The sequence below is a fragment of the Pelodiscus sinensis genome, chromosome 16 (genome assembly GCF_049634645.1).
Source record: "Pelodiscus sinensis isolate JC-2024 chromosome 16, ASM4963464v1, whole genome shotgun sequence".
Classification (NCBI taxonomy): domain Eukaryota; kingdom Metazoa; phylum Chordata; order Testudines; family Trionychidae; genus Pelodiscus; species Pelodiscus sinensis.
In genome coordinates, this window is record NC_134726.1 from 39517109 (window position 1) to 39534653 (window position 17545).

General features: G+C 41.9%; 1 protein-coding gene across 5 annotated transcripts in view; it reads left to right on the forward strand.

Moving 5' to 3' along the window:
• Nucleotides 1–1172: 1172 nt before the first annotated feature.
• Nucleotides 1173–17545, forward strand: part of RBBP6 (RB binding protein 6, ubiquitin ligase) — a 37957-nt gene continuing 21584 nt past the window's right edge. For 2 of the 5 annotated variants that reach the window (XM_075899916.1, XM_075899920.1), the window contains exons 1-4: nucleotides 1173–1708; nucleotides 8290–8389; nucleotides 10823–10861; nucleotides 12676–12712. In XM_075899916.1, coding sequence (XP_075756031.1) covers nucleotides 1543–1708; nucleotides 8290–8389; nucleotides 10823–10861; nucleotides 12676–12712 — 342 coding nt within the window. In that variant the 5' untranslated portion in view covers nucleotides 1173–1542. The remainder of the gene's footprint in view (nucleotides 1709–8289; nucleotides 8390–10822; nucleotides 10862–12675; nucleotides 12713–17545) is intronic. The other 3 variants (XM_075899917.1, XM_075899918.1, XM_075899919.1) reach the window with 3 other exon arrangements.

Here is a 17545-nt window from a genome sequence, read left to right on the forward strand (position 1 = left end):
GGTGGTAGCAGTCCTTCATGGGGCTGGAGGCATCTATCCTAAAGGGTCACCCTTTATTGCTAGCAATAAAGTCAAACTTGTGGTACCAACAGTGGGGTTTTTTTGTAAGAAAAACCCTTGTTTAGACTCAGATTAGCACACTCAGCAAGGTAACATAGATTAGAATCTCTTCAAAGTATTTTCTTCGCATGCAGAAGGTCTAGAAACGGGACGGGGGGGAGGTTGATGAAATCTTATTTTGTGTGGAAGTTAAGGGGTGCTAAATCTGCAGCTCGAGGGAGAATTCCACACTCTCCCTGGGACTGATGCTGCCACACTCTTTCCAGTGGGGTCTGGATGAGAAGCTTCCCCTCATTAACCCTGAGGGTGTTGAGCAGTTAACCTGCTGACTCTGCTGTGCTCAGCATGGGGGGCCAGGTGGAGCACATGGGAGTTAAAGTAGGGACAGCAGTAAGTCAATACACGAAGGGAGGTCAGGGAGCTCCTAGGCGGACTGGAATTTCAGGAACTTTGAGGAGCACACCTCCCTCTCTATGCCCATTCCTCTCTCGCCCTGCTCCTGGCTGAACCCCATATTTCCTCTCCCCTGTCCTCCTCTTATCCCAGGGGCAGGGAACCTAAGGCCCAGGGGCCAGATGCAGCCCCCAGCTTGCCTGGATCCGGCCCCTGAGGCTCAGGGCTCCCCCGGCATTGGGAAGCCCACACTGCCCCACAGGGTGAACCACAATAATCTACTATCCTACACCTCAACCCCCCCCCCCCAGCTCTCATATGCACAGGAATGTGGGGAATGTCTTTTTCATTCTTGGGGGGATGCACTTCAGTGAGGGTTTGATTCTTGTTTTGCTTCTTTTTTTGTGTGTGGCCCTCAACTGATTTTTCCGTGGTTCAGTGGCCCCTGACCCAAAAAAGGTTCCTGACCCCCACCCTACACTCATAGATCCCCCTTCTGTCCATCCCCTTGCCCTCCTCTACCCCTTCCTATCTCCTCTCCCATTCCCCACTCTCCCCAGCCCCATGCTCCCACCCTCACTGTCCTCTCCTACTCTGCCCCCTCCCCCTTTCCCCCTCATCCCCACTGTCCCCGCCCCTCCCCGCATCACGTGACGCTGGAGCGCAGCGGCTCCTTTTGTCATAATACGCTGGGTCACGTGCGGCAGAGTGGGCGGGCAGACCCGTGGCGCGCAGGCGCAGTGCCGCGCGGCTCCCTTCGCCCGTGCGGTTCCCGGTCGGGAAACCCCCTCCGTCGAGCGCTGAGGCAGGGCCGCTGGCGCCGCCATAGCGAGGAGCCGGGCCTCGGAGGCGCTGCGTGAGGAGGCGGAGGTCGCGTCCGCCCGGCCGGGCCGTGAGCCGGAGGAAGCGGCGCCGATCGGTCCGTGCGGGGCCGAGCCATGGAGGCCTGAGGCCTGCGGCCGCCGAGCCTGCCTGACAGCGCGGGGCCGGGCCATGGCGGCGCGCGGCGGCCTGTGAGCGCCAGCCGGGCCCCGAGCGCGCGCCGCCCCCCCCCCGCCCGCCGCCCCGCCCGGCGCCCCCGGCCCCGCCATGTCCTGCGTGCACTACAAGTTCTCCTCCAAGCTCAACTATGACACGGTCACCTTCGACGGGCTCCACATCTCGCTGTGCGACCTCAAGCGCCAGATCATGGGCCGCGAGAAGCTCAAGGCGGCCGACTGCGACCTGCAGATCACCAACGCGCAGACCAAAGAAGGTAGGAGCGGGGGGGGGCACGCGGCGCCCGAGACCCTCTGAGCCCATCCACCCCCCCCCCGCCGTGGTGGGTCGGCCCGGGGGGAGGGGGGCTGGGCCCCGAGGCTGCCCGCAGCGGGCTGGGCAGTGACCGCTCCCAGGGGCCCCTGGAAGACGCAGTCGGGTTGTGGCTGTCGAGCCTGGAGGCCTGAAATCCCGAGGCGTGGCTCGGAACGCGTCCGCCGCTCGCAGCCTCGCCTGCTGGACGATGCCATTGCAGAAAGTGGGCTCATTGTCACGGCTGCCAGCTCGGGCTGCTCTGGCAAAATGCCGCGTTCCGTGGCACCGGAGTCTTCATTTCCCAGAGCTGTTCTGGGTTTCTTGCTGCCCCGGGCTGGCAGGGAGACATGGGGCAAAGTTTTATAGCAACAAACCACCCAGATTCTACTGGCAGCAGCAGGATTGAAAGATGCAGCGCTCTAATACACCCAGCAGGGATTACCTTTGAGATGTATCTACCCCCTACCCTCCGCACCCCCTTTCCAATTTTTTCCCCTACCCCTTCCCTTATTTATTATTGGTTCTGGACTTCCAATACTCCAGTCATCTGAAGAAGTGGGCTGTGCCCACGAAGACTCATGATACCATCTACATTTTTTTTAGTCTTTAAAGTGCTCCCAGACTATTTGTTGTTGTTTAAGTTTTTACATACACACTGTCATGATAGATTATTTGAATTAGTTTTGTCAGAAAATGGTTAGTTTTGTCTGCTATGACATTACAAATTTCAATGAATGGTGGTTAGATAACAGTGATACAGAAACTGGGCTTGTTTTTAGACTTTTGGATAAAGTCTTATACTTCTGTTTAACTTTTTTTTAATCTATATTGTGTTGTAGTGTTTACAAAACCCTTATAAGATCATTTCCAAAGAGCAATTCACACACAGATGTGGAGATGTTTGGGAATTGCCTATTAATGCAAAATCTTTTTTTTTTTTTCTTAAACATAAGACTGGGTTATTCCGAAGTTCTTTGAACTTAAACTGTCAATCGCATTTTCATTGTCTGTCTACTTCTGTGTTGCTACAAACTGATTGCATGTACTCAGTTAAATCCCATATGGACATTTGAACCCTGATATATTTGGTACATGACCTGTTCCGTTGCAAATGGTTTTGCAATTAACATACACTTATCAAAAGTCTATAGAAATCTCATTATTTCTATTCAGTGAATAGAGCTTCTGGCACTGGGGAGATTATTACTTCTAATTACTCTACAGGAGTCTTACATTGGTGTATCCGCCATATGCATACATTTAATATCTGATTACATTTAGAATTCAACTTTTAACAACTTTAAGAAGTACATTTTTAATATGCAATATTTTACTTTTAAAATATCAGTTTAGTCAATTAAAATTGAGAGGTTTATACATCGGCTGCTTTATCTGCCCCATCTGCCAACCATTTTTTGTGAGTTTTGACTACTGCCTGTGTGTGTGTGCTCTCCCTGTTGCTGTGTGAAAGAATCTGAGACAGAATATGCAAGTGAAACAAAGGGCTGTCAAATGCACAGGAAACTGCCAATAATTTAACTAAAAATTAAATATTAGGTCCTGATCTTTATAAAATTGGGCCTTATGGTGGTGGTTGCAGTAGAGACAGATAAACAATCTTCAGGGAAAAGTGTGGCTTTAAAGAGACTCTGACAACTTCAAGGTTAGAGTTCATGGCTTATTGAATTTGAATTTATATTGATGTGATGAGTTCTCTGTAAAAGGTTGATGTTTTCTTGAGAGAATAAAAACAGAGTTCTATAATGTTTCACCAGATTAAGTAAGTGTTTGCCTTCCTAAAAGGAAGGGTTAATTGAAATGGAAGAAACAATAACTCCAGTTTCATTCATGGACTAACACCAGTCTGTTCGTCTTTGTCTGGCGATATTAACTATAGTTTATTTGTATAAATGTGTAAGCTGGAAATTTTAGCTGTTCCATGATTACATTGGGGGGGGGGGTGGAACAATTGCTCAACTGCATAGTTGCAGTGAAGAGAGATGTTTTAGCAACAGCAAACAAGAAGTTTTCCTGTAACTTTACCACTGTGTGTGTATAAACAGAATCTAACTCAATTTATGTATCTTGCCAGATGCATTCAGTGATATCATAACCTAGTGTTTGATGTCAGCTAGGGAGTTAGTGTGTAGTTGTTTACATGATCAGCTGATAAGTCTGGTTTTATCTGTTAATCCTAATCACTGCATGCATCCCCACCTTGCTGCCACTGTATCAGTTTGGGTGAAGTTAGGGGTGTGTGACCTCGGGCAGGGGATTGGGCTGTAGAGTCCTGGAGGGGGTGTGGGTTCAGGAGAAGATTGTGGCATGAGGGAGGGTCTAAGAGGGGGTGCAGGATCTGGGAGGGAGTTGGGGTGTGGGTGGAAATGGGGTGTGAGAGACAGACTCTGGCCAGGAGGCGCTTACCTACGCAGCTCCAGGCCAGTAGCCCAGCAAGACCCAGGCTTCCCTATTGCCAACAGCCCCAGGCCGTTCAAAGTGGCTGGCTGAGTTCGTCTACACTGTGGGGAAGGAGAGAGGCCCCTACCCCAATTAGGGATGTAATAGTGTAGTTGATTAACTGATAAGCAAAAGCTTATCAGTTAATGCTGTTGACTACACACACTTCTCCCCACAGTCAATAAATTTTCAGTAGACTGGCCAGCAGCCCGGCTCAGTCCCAGTTCGCACCAGTCCGGGAGCTTCCCCCCCCCCCCCCCCCCCCCCCGTGGCTCCGCATTTAAAGTGTATTAAGAGCCGGATGGACAGGCAGCCCAGCTCAGTCCTGGCTTTTGCTGGGTCTGGGACCTACCTGGCGTGGGGGTAGGACCTGGCGCAAGCCAAGACTGAGCCGGACTGCCTGGCTTCTAATACAGTTCCAAAGCAGAGCCACAGCGGGGATAGCTCCTGAATCCACTGTAAACTGGGATTAGAGTTCTTTCCCTGCCTTCCCTTATTGACTAATCGTTTAGTTGATACAAAATCTATAGATTACACAATTAGCAAATTAACCGCTTCTTAACAACCCTAGCCCCCACCACAGTCTCTTAGCTCTCATTGGCTGGATGTTGGCTCACCAGCCGTATCTTGCCCACCTGTCTTGCACTGTGGTGTCTGACCTCATATTTGAGTGAATCCTAAGAGCTAGTATTTAGTCACACTTCAGTGATGTGTGTTAGTTGTGGAGGATGTTCTCTCCTTATTTCACAAGTTGTCAAAAAACATTCAGTTGCAACTTTGGCACTAGCTGTCATATTCAGCAGATTAATTCTATGTAGACATGCGATGAATTTGTTAAACTGTCTGGTTAACAAATAATAAATATGGAGTTTACAAGTTCATATGCACAGAAGTTGAGTACTGTTAACACTTTCTTGGTAGCAAACTTATATATGCACTGTGTGTAATGCACTTGAAAAGGCAACTGGTAGAATGTGGAATGGAAATGAAAGGATTAGTTAGGTTTTTTTTTGTTTTTTTTTAAGCTAGTCTTCAAATTGGCTCTAAAATCATAGAATACTGGAACTGGAGGGGACCTCGAGGCATCAAGTCCAGTCCCTGGCACTCAAGGCAGGAGGGCCATCTAGATCAGTGGTCTCCAACCTTTTTACAGCCAAGATCTACCCCATCCCTTCCCCAAGACTCTCCCCCCCCCCCCACTTCCTTGAGGCCCCGCATTCTCCATTCCCCTCCTCTCCATCGTTGGCTGACCCCAGGCCTTATTCACTCTCCCTGGGTTGAGACAGGAGGTGTGAACTCTAGGGTGAGAATGAGGGATTGGGGTAAGAGTCAGTGGAGGCCGTGCTGCTTTAGGGAACTGGCAGCCAAGGGCAGGCCAGGGTGGGGGCTATGCTGGCTGGAAGGTGGGTGAGAAGCTTACTGCCCCTCTGGTGCTCCGATGGGGTTATAGCAATCCCAGTCCCCATCTCTGGCTCCTTGCTGCCCTTCCTGTGATCATTATTAGAGATGTTACATTTAGATTGATTGATTAATTAATCGAATAGTCAATGGGATTTCATTGATTACTTGATTGATCTGTAAGGGCGCCTCTGCATTTGAACTGTAGCAAGAGCCCTGCGACATGTCACCTCCAAATTGGTGCACGTAATAGAGTTCATTCTCATATGGTGTGGGTGAACGAGCGGGGAAGAGGGGTTAAGAGCTGGGGGATGAGTTTGGAGTGTGAGAGGGGGCTCAAGGCTGAGGCAGAGGGAGTCTTGTGTAATCTGGGAGTAGCTTCATTAGAAAAATAGAGAATTGGCATGCAGGATCACCAGAAATACAGTGAAGGGAAATGCAACTAACATCCCTATCTACATGTTTTGTTAGTCTATAAAGTGCTACCAGACCATTTGTTTAAGTTTATCCTGTACAGATAACTCGGCTACCCCCTGAAGCTTCTATCACCATTGTAGTCATCTTCTGCCCATTTTTGAGAAGTCCAAAATTGAAAAAAATGTACGTCTTGCAGTTTGGGCAGCTCTTACTACATTTAAAATGCAGAGCCGCAGCAGTCCTGGACCGGCGCGAGCTAGGACTGAGCTGGGCTTGCTGAGTCCCGGCTCGTGTCGGGTCCAGCAGCCCCTGCCTGTGGCCAGTCTGGGCTGCTGCGAACAGGGGCTGCTGCCAGAGCAGCAGCATGGGGTTGGGGGAGTGAGGGAGGGCAGGTGGCACCGCCAGTTTTTAAGAACTGGTCCCCCCAGCACTGACTCCTGTCCCACCCCCTTGCTGCCTCTGATACAGAGACGGGGGATGGGAGCGAGTAGTCTACTCGACTACCTGATAAGCTTAAGCTTATCAGGTAGTCTACTGCTCACTTACATCCCTAGCCCCGAGTGCTTTTTGTCTGATAATTGAAATGACCAAATGGTTTTTTCATTTAAAAAAACTACTAAATCACCTGCGGTCTGAAAGCTAGCATAGAAATCTTCAGACACAAAGGAGAACTGCAGAAAGTTACAAGGAAGCGAAAAAGTTATAACACTCTACAAAAACTAAAAAAATCACAGTGTGTTTAGTACTATGAAAGTAAGAATAAAAATGTTCCTTTCATCCTGAGCAAGCTAAAGTAGTCTTGGAAATTCAGTTACTCATTGTTACACTATAGCTAGGCAGAGCTAGGGCCAAAACTCACACCTTGAACCTGAAAGTAACCTGGTGTTGAGCATTGTCGTGTTTTAAAGACTTACTGGCTTGTAAGCCTGAGGTTAGATCAAAATATAGCACAGTCTAATGAAAACAAATGCAGCACTATGTAGAACTGATTTTAAATGTTTAACTTCATTTTTGTTGTAGGGTTTTTCTTTTTGTTCCACTTTAAGACAAAATCTTTTTGCTTTGCCAAATGATCCTGAAAGGTGCATTGTGGAGTTTTTCCTGTTACTCCTATGACAGCTGCTTAGGGAAACTTGCAACTTAAGTTTGCTCCCAAAATTATATTTTAGTGTTTTTTCAAGAAAGAATAGACACTTCCACAATTAAAAGAAATCCAAATTAAACAGTTAATACAGACCTTTTTTCTACTTTGGTCTTCAATCTAAACATCAGAGCACTGAGAACCTGAAAATGAAACTAATGGTATTGATTTTTATTGGTCTTGAAGAAATGCCAAAAATAAACACAGTGGTGACAAACTGACTTTTAAAAAAACATTCATTTTTTCCTAGTCAAACATGTTTTTAGTAACTTCAGTAAATAAATGCATCATAGCATATTAAGTTGGAAACTAAGATGGCTATTCCTAATGGCCTTTCCTGCAAACTCTACCTCAAACTCTATGCATTCATTTTAGCATTTGCATTGTTACCAGTTCAATTATGGACCATGCTGTCCTCACTTACATCACTGTCTTCAGTAGGGATATAAAATCTTGTTTAATTAGTTAACCAGTTAAACTTCACTTTATCCAATGGGGGCTGGAGTGCCTTCCTGCCTGCCATGAGCTGCCCCTGCTTAGGATATACCTGGCCTGCCATATACAGGGACTGCTCTGCTGCTCTCGACCCCAGAGCAGCCCCCGTCTGCAGCAGACAGGGGAGCTGCTCCAGCTCCCACCAGTTAACTGCAACCCATTAAGGGTGATGCTTACTGGTTAACCTTTCACATTCCTAGTCTTTGGTGGGGTAGTGGGTATAACAATGTAAGTTACAATTCTTCTTGAGTAATATTATGCACAGAGTAAAATACACTATAATCTGTTCTTCCAAAAGATTAATTGGTTTTGAAGACTAATAGAGGAGAGACGGTGAAAACCTAAATTTGCCATGGGTTGGATCTCTTGGATAAGAAAGTAGCTGTTTAGTCATATTCCTAGTTATAACAACGTAGAATTTAGTTTACCTCAACAGCACTCTATGTTTGGTGGCCAGTGAATAGAAATCCTATTATTAATTTTAAGCTTTCAATATTTATTATAAACATTCTGGGTTTGGTTTTTCTCTGTTAAATGAATTCTTCAAAGTACCTAACAAAATGAAGATGAAAAAGAGAAATGTAATTTTTAGGACTGGAAATAGGTGTTTCTTACCATGTTTTTCCTTTTTTCAGAGTACACGGATGATAGTGCCCTGATTCCCAAGAACTCATCTGTAATTGTTAGAAGAATCCCAATTGGAGGAGTTAAATCTACAAACAAAACATATGTCATGTAGGTATTCATAAAATCAAAAACTCTCAGGTGTTGCAGCTGTTAGAGTTGGATAATGCACAGTTTGCTAAAAAACATTCAAACAAGTCTAGGTTTTCTTCCTTTCATAAGAGCTGCTACTGAAACGTGAGACCTGTAACCTTCTGATCTTTGTCAAGAGGAGTGGCTTGAATATCAGGGCTTCTTAGGAGTCCAGATTCTAAATCCCACAGTTAAACTCTGAAGTAGATAGAGTTCTGTTCAGTTAGCTCTGTGAGTTGGTGTTTTGATTATGACCTTAAACTGAGGTCCCTTTTGCTCTTTATCAACAGGAAAGATTTCATAGCACCTTTTTATAAGAGAAACTTTATAATCCTTGGCGAAAATTTTTCTTGCCCTCATCTCTTATGCATGTTGTGTATATTTACTGACTCACTCCCATGTTAGAGGTGGCTACTTGTCAGTAAGTAGGTGTGTGTACTTCTATTATGAAACATGACAGGGCAGGTACTTTATAAACAAATGACAGATATTAGTGTTGCCAACAATCACGGAGTGTTGCAAAGAAGATACCTTGGAGAAACCAAGGTCTACCGTTCTGCATGTATTTCAAATACAGGGGGTTTTATGGGATATGCCTGCCAGATTGCAAAAGACAATCACTGCTTCAAAGGGAGGCAAAAAGAACAAGGCTGCTAAACGTGTGTCGTGAGTGGAGGTGATCATTTCAGAGTGGTGAGGGAATTCAGTAATCAGGTCAGCCATTTTGTATGTGAGCAAGATTAAAAGATTCTTTTATTAATTGTTTTATACCATGTTTGCCATTGAGCTCCAAATGTCTGTTCCCCATTAATCCCAGTGTCAAGTAACAAATGTAGTGTTAACTAAAATGTCAGAAATTCCCCATGAGTAAAGGTCAGGATTGCAGGTGGCCTGTTACCCATCTGCCGTCCTGTATTATCTCCCTTCTACATTAGTTGTACTAGCTTTGTTTGAATGAGTCATTTTACTTTGTGGCTGAGCAGATACAATCTTCCAAAGTAAAGTATTGGTAACAGTGATGAGGACCAAATAAGTATCTGCATGGAACTGTGCATGCGGTACAGAAAGAATGGTGCATCTTGCTCTCTCAAAGGCTGCCCGTTACTAAGCTGCCAGAAACCAGCCAATGGGAGCTGCTTGGGCTATGCTGTCAGCACAGGGAGATGTGGGAGTCCCCTGCTCAAGGGGTCCATAGTGTGCAGAGATACATGTGACCCCCACAAGTAGGCTGCTTTGAAGGGCGTGGGGAGGCAGCAGGCAGGGAGCCTGCCTGAGGGTCCTGCTGTTTGGGAGCTGCATAAGGTAAGTGCTCTCTGGCCAGAGCCTACACCTGACGTCCCAACACCTGCCCCAGGGTCACAACCCAACCCCCTGCACTTCATCCTACACCCCTCCCTGAGGTCAGAATCTCTCCTGCATCCATATCCTCTCCTGCACTCCAAAGCCCTGTCCCAGGTCACAACCCCTTCCTTTTCCCAAATTCCCTCCTAGGCACTCCCTCCTGCACCCCTGTGTACCCTACCTTGAGGTCCCTTCTGCACCCAACCTCCATCTCAGACTGTGCACTTCTCCATTAACATCGTGGAAGAGTGTAGCCCTTGTCCTCCAGTGTTCCCTGTAAGCTGAACGCTTGGGCGGGCCATCCAGGAGAGATTCAAATGCTGCCCAGCTGATTAGCAGAGCAACCACAGTTAACAGGGTGTGTGTTTACAGGTGGTGCACACCCACACATCTTGGTGCACATTCAATTTATTCTGTACATGAATGGAAAAAAATAGAGGGAACATTGGTGCCTCCTCCATCAAAAATTGTTGTTTGCCCTAGGCTAACAAGTAGAAGGAGAGTGCAGAAGTGACTCTTGAGTAGTTGTATACTGTGTGCCAATTTAATTATTAAGCTGCTCAGGAGTGCAGTTAACTTAAAAATAAGCAACTTTGAGATTTCAGGTCCAGAACTACAGTATTGTTTGCAAAGCCTTTCAAAAGTTACTGTTTACCTTGAAGAACATTTTATAAGATAAACACATTGAGAAACAAATCTATGGTGCATAGCTTCAAGCACTTCCTCACCTATCCCCACCTTTGGGATGTACTTCGCTCCGGTTGTGAGCCTGGAACAGGTTTCTAGTAGTGTCTGTTGGAAGCACAAGTCCTACATGTATAAATTCCAAGAGGGGTTTGCTTCTTAAACTCACGGGAGACTTTTTGCAGCTTCATTAATTAAATATACAACTCCTATTAACAATACCAACAATTGCATGCCTAGTTCTCTATAATGGGTTGTGCATCTGCAAATTACTATGTGGAACCTCAACACATTTTCAAATGTAATAAAAGCATTCCTAAATACTGTAGAATATTCAGGATTTATTTTAAGCAAATTCTGGTAATTAAGACTTTTTTTTTGTCACAGGACTCCTAAACCGCACAAAATCCTAGAAACTTCTTTCAGGTGATGTTTCTACTACTATTTTAGTCAATGTAGTGTAAATATAAAAAATTATTATCTTGGCACTTTTGGGGGGGCTAAAAGCAGCATATCCCTCACCTGGGTGTTTGGGCTTCCACAAAGAAATCCTATATGAAGGACCACATTGCTGAGGATTTACACTATTCACTATACATCACAGTTAAGATGCATATTTCAGAATAGCAGAATACAATAAAATTTCAGTATCGAGACACATTTTAAAAAATAGTAGTGTAGGGTTGCAGAGACCTTGAGGAACTCTAGCCCATGCTACCATGGACAGGCAGGACCCAGTACACCTAGACTGTCTCTGAGATGTGTATGTTTAACCTGTTCTTAAAAACTTTTGAGTGATAGGGATTCCACAACTTCTGGTGGTAATCTATTCCAGTACTTTCCTAACCTTATAATTAACATTTTTTCCTAGCATCTAACCTGAATCGTCTTCACTACAGATTAAGCTTCCTGTTGTACCTAAAGTGGACATTGTGAACAGCTGATCATTGTCCTAGTTATAACATTCCTTGACACATTTGAAGACTGTTATCGGGTCCCCCTGTCGTCTTTTCTCTATCATTTTTGTTGCTCTCCTCTGGACTAATTTGTCCACACTTTTCTTAAAGTGTAGCACCCAAAACTGGGCATAGTATTCCACCCGAGGCTTTTCTGTGCGGTGTAGAGTAGGGCAATGATCTCCCCGTCTTATGTATACACCTGAGGATATTAGTCTTTTTTTTTTTTTTTTGCACCTGCATCATGTTACTGGCTCGTATTCAGTTTGTGATCTATAATCCATTAATCCTTTCTGCAATACTATGGCCTAGCCAGTTATTTCCCAATTTGTAATTATGCACTTTATTTTTTCTTTCCTAAGAGTAGCACTTCATTTCCTTCCTTGAGTTTTATCTTGTTGATTTTTAGATTGATACTTCATCAAGGTCACTTTTCGTTTTAGGCCGGTCTTCCAACAGCTTGTTGTCATCCCCACGTTCTATAAGCACACTCTGCATTCCATTATCTTATTCCTCATTAAAAGTTGAAAAACACCAGCCCCAAGACAAACACTTTCAGAATCCAGCTAGGTATATCCTGCAAGTTTGATAGTAAACCATTAACTACTCTGAGTACAGTTTTTTTTTTTTAAACCCTTTGTTCACCCCATTATAACTTCATCTAGAGCATATTTCCCTAGTTGTTGGATAATGTCATGTGATATTGTCAGAAGCCTTATTAAAATCCAAATCTCTCATCTACTGCTTCCTCTCCTCCTCTCTCTTCCCCCCCCCCCCCCCCCATCCCCTAGGTCAATAGCTATCTAGAGTACCGCTTTTCTTTTCCAGAAGTTAGAATGATCATATATAACCAATGAATCTCAGTGCTGATCCTTAGGGGCATTAGGTATCTGAGAATTGCTTGGGTAACTGTAAGCCCCTGCTCTAGATAGGTGATACAATTTTGTATACCCAGCCTGAAGCAGTTCATATATTTAGGATCATTAATATGTTGCAAGTCAGTTCTCCAAAGACAGATTTGTTGAATTTTAAATTCAATTTTTACTAACTAAATTGTATTCCATAAACACAAGTCTTTCAATACTTTTTGAAAATGCAAACTGTAACTTCAAAGTAATGCTGAGAGTCCTGAGAGAGAACAGTTTCTGTAGTCATCTAAACTTCCATATGCACTAAATTATCAGAACAGATTGTATTGATACTCATGGGATAGTTTGTTTTCGCTGTTTGTATAAAGGATATGAACAGTGTTCTTATTCTGATGACTTTTATTTCTTCTTCTAGAAGTCGAACTGAACCAGTGAGTGGAACTTCAAAAGCAGTATGTAAAAACACAATCTCACACTTTTTTCCTACACACTGCACTTAATTATAAACAAGTAATGTAGAAAATTAATTTTCTAAACATTTACTTAAAATTTAACTTCCAACAAAGCACAGTATCTATTGTAAATACAATGTATTTGATGCAAAATAGTAAAAATACTGAGTAATGCCGTCATTTGCACACTTTTAATGTGAATACTAGTATTTGTGCCGAGTAAAGCATTGTATTTCATATTGAATATGCTAGACTACTTCCTGTATGACTTTGTGTTGTACAGATAATGTATGATCATTTTCAGATCATGTAGGTTCAAAGTTTGCCCAACTGAACATGATGCCATGTTCTACATCTGTCTGTCTATAGTTAGTAATATGTATGTTTGTACAGGTTGTTGTGTGCTTTTTGTTTCTTGCAATAAAGATGTTTGGAGTGTATTTTTGCCATTTTCACATTGTATCACTTAGCTTTTGTTTTCAATACTTTTTTTGCCTAATGGTTTTTGAAAATGTCAAAAACCACTGAGAAACCATTATTGTTAAACTTGGTATTGTTTCTTACTTGGGGTTCAAACAAATGCTGAACCAAATATATCCCACCATTTCTTGAGAGGGCATTTCTGTGCGCCTCAATGGCTCGTTTTTTGCTGTCATTAAATATTTGAGCACTTACATTCCCTAAAACTGTATGATTAAAAGGGGGTATTGTTTGGGCATCTCTGAGTACATAAATGTTTTGAAAAGGTTGCCATGAATATGAATAACTTTTGGTACACACACAGTGGTATTCTAAAGTTCTGTATTTCATTCTTCCACTTCCTGTGATAGATACCATTTGTCTGCAGACTAAATTATAAGAAACTTGACATAGGAATTTAAACTAATTAGTTGTCTTGTCTGCTAGACCCTTGTGCAGCTCAGGTGAAACCACCTACCGACCTCCTTAACTCTTATCTGCAACACATTTTCTGATGTGGGTAACATCTGAGTTGGAAGTTTCTTAAGCTATCGGTGACTAAGCCTGCCTTTAGTATACCACCACTTCTAATTTTGCCATTGAAAAAGGGCAACATTTTTCTTTGGGTTTGACACGTTAATTGTTAAGCTTGCTAAATATAGATTTATAATTATACAAATATTTAATCAATTATGGGGTAGACTTTGACTTGCTGATTGGGTTGAATATTGTGCATAATCCAAGCATTTAAAATAGTCTTAATTAGTATTCAGAATTATTTCTTGATGTTCTTTATTTTTTTTATTTTTATCTAGAATGGTATGAGGCATTACACTAACCCTGGATCATTGGATCTGATTGCTTGATAGGAATTTCTAGATTCTGTTGTTCTAAATGCTTAACTTTGAGTCAGTGGTGTATGAAGAATATAGCCTCTTGTTCTTGTGAAATGTAACACAATTCTGAAATCCTAGTCTTTTGTACTTATGGCTTTATATCTTTAAAAACCTAATCTGCAATCCAAAATTCTATTAGCAGTTGGTTCAAATTGGTATTTAGACATACATGTGTCTGAATGCTAGCTCAAATTAGCTCAACTGGCCCAGTGACCCTAGAAGTTAATGTAATGCATTTATGTGAACCACATTTACAGTATTTGATCTAATCCAGATGAGTTTTTATTTCTTGAAAACAGTTTTTCCTTTTTGTTTACTAGCATGTGTATGAACACAAATCACATGTTCATAAATAAAGTTAACATTCTTTTAGCCTTGTGTGTTCCCTGGCATCTCTGTATTACATTTCTAAGTAGCATCTTATTATGAGCTGATATAGATTTCTCATAAATTTAAAAATACATACTTTAAAGAGTGGCTGTATTAATTCCAAATAAAACTATTTAAATTTAAATCATAGGAAAGCAAAAATATTCTCTCATCTTGTTGGCACGATTGATGCTCTGTAGCTTGCGGGCAGAAAAACAATCGGTTTGGACCTGATCTTGCCAGCCTTCCATATATGCAGCTTCTGTTAATGATAATACATAGCTCTTATTTAATCTCAAAGACTTTAGGGTTTCTAGCTGTACAATGTACAGGATGAATCATGTCCAGTGATGTGGGCATAGTTATTACCTTTAATTGCCCAGCACAACCTAAAATTAGGGACCAAATCGTGTCCTCAATAATATGTGCACAACTCCCATTAAATGTATTTGAAGTTAGAACTTGGCTCCAGTGCACCAGGATTAAATTATTTGAAGACTGATACACTGTAAAAACAAAGCATAGGGTGGGTAGCAAGTTTTAAATGGATTAGTATATCTGAGATTAATTCAGGTAATTTGATAATCTTAACTGATTTATGTCTGCATTGCCTTTCTCTTGTGTTACTATCCTCCTACACTTTGTGCACATTTTAACATTGTCACAAACAGAATTAGGGTTCTGACCTTTAGTTTTTAAATTGGCGACTGACATTAGGATCAGTATGTTAGTAGCAATAAGAAGCGTTAATCAGAATTGGTACCCCCACTGTTTTAGGTACTATATAAATACACAAAATGGTCCTTTGCTTAGAGAAGGAGTCACTGTAATTCTACTTAGCCATTTTTTCCAGTGGCCTACAATACCCAGTATTCAAATGGTCATTAATATTGAAATCCATGTAGTTCTACAGTGGTCTTTGTGTAAAGTTTACAGTTGGAGGGGTATTTTTTTTTCCTGGCTTTTTTCCCTGCTTTCTCTACCCTACTCCAGTTCTCTGGACAGTCTTCTGTATGACGTGGGACCCAATATAGTTAAAAAAAAAAAAAATCTACCTTTTTGATGATGTAAGTTCTTCTACACTATTGGGTCTGTTCTTTTGCACAGTCACCAGAACCCTGGACATGGAGGTTCCGCATGCCTGAATCCTGTGGCTGGCAGGAAGCTTGACCAAATGCTATTGTTGAAATTTTTAAAATGTTAAAAGCAAAAAAGAGTACAACACAGGCAAGAGGCCACCAGGAGTTACACTCACTAAGTACATGTCTACAGTAGGAAATTATTTCAAAATAACTCCCGAAATAACAATTTCAAAATAGCACTATTCCTCAGACAAGCAGGAGTTATTCTTTCAAAATAACAAGCCCATTATTTCAAAATAACAGGCTTGGTAGTGTGGATGCTCCGCTTGTTTTTTGGAATAAGGAGTTGCATCAAAATAATTCCCTAATGTAGATCAGGACTAAGATATTAATCAGCTATTTGCTCTCTGGTAATTTAATGTTCAGGAATAACAACATTACCTCCTTCCTTAAGAAGTTACATCCGTGTCTAAACCCATTAGTGCTTTCTCATCAGAAAACTTTAACTACTGTCACCTCACTGTACTTAAGTAGAAAATATGACCCATTTTAAAAAGCTACCATTGGACTCTTGCAATTATACTAGCATTGACAAAAAAAGATAAAACATTCATAACACTTAATGAGCTGTTAAAATTATTTTCTGGGCTTTTGTGTTTATCAGCTGTAGTGGTAAAACATCTATTTCTCTGTATTTCCACATGTAAAAAGAGGCGACATCTAGAACCTCAGCTTTCCGGTTATTTTCTGAAATAGACTGAATTTCAGTCAAGAAATATAAAGGAAAAGGGGGCTTCTAATTCTTCCTCCATAGAATATCTTTGGGAGAGTCATAAGATTCTTTTAGGGAATTGCTTGTAACATTAAAAAAAAAACCCACTACTTTCTTCTCTTGAGAGAGGTTCTTAACTTGTGAAATTTTACTCAGTTTCTTGAGACATCTTAATTTTAAGACCACATAACCAGTGAGCCCAAAATCTGTTTATACAAATTGTATTTTGATAAATGGCTAGAATTTGATTTACTCATTTCATTCTTGTTGATAGTGGCATGTAGCAAATTGATATCTCTACAAAGAGCTCAGGAATTGTCCTTTTCATGTGTGGAAAAATTATGTATAACCAATGGTTTTGAATAGGTAATCTAACTTACACTACAGTCTGAAGCCTTTAAAACAGCCACTTTTCTGCAAGGTACTTTGTTCCAGCAGGCACAGGGGTCTGCCTACATGGATGAGCAGCTTGCAGGGCTGAGACACAAGTTCTTACCTTCAACAGGGAGAGTTTGCTTTCTTGGTTTTGTTCATAATGGAGTCCATAACCTCTTCTCATGATTGTTCTCAAAAAGGATCGTTTTTAATAGGTAGGGGAAAATCTCTAAAGTCAGTTGCATGTATTCAGTTCAATTTTATAATATGCCCTTTTGTTTTAATAAAATGGACTTGTTTCATTTCTTCCCTGTTCTAGTAAACTCCTGTGATGCATAGAATTATACAGTTTTTTTACTAGTCCTAATTTGATCCAGACAGTTTATTTTACAATTTGTATGTCAGTGGAAGGATTACTTTTATTAAATGGATTTTTGACATGTTTCTATCTCTCTAGACTGCTATGCTTGTTCTTTCTTTTGGCAACAGCCTACTTCACAAAAGCATAATTACACCCTTTCATGATTAAGTGTTAAATTACAAAATATATTAAATGTACATTTATATATTAACACACACTTTCTCAAATTGACTTTTAAAAAATACTTTAAAAATGTAACCCAGTTAGCTACAATGTGAGAATTATTTGTTCTCTCTGTAATATATTAAATCATATAGATTTAGAGAGTTATGGGGTCTCATCAAGGGGAGAAGAAGCTTTGAGTCAATAAATTGACTTAAGCAAATTACTTCGCTATTTTACCATCTTCCCCTCAAACTGGCCTTTCTTGATCTCAACCCATTTTTAAAGCTGCCATGGATTTGGGCTCCATTTCTTCTTGTGCAAGTAAAATTGCACTGCTTTGGAAAATGCCTCTGT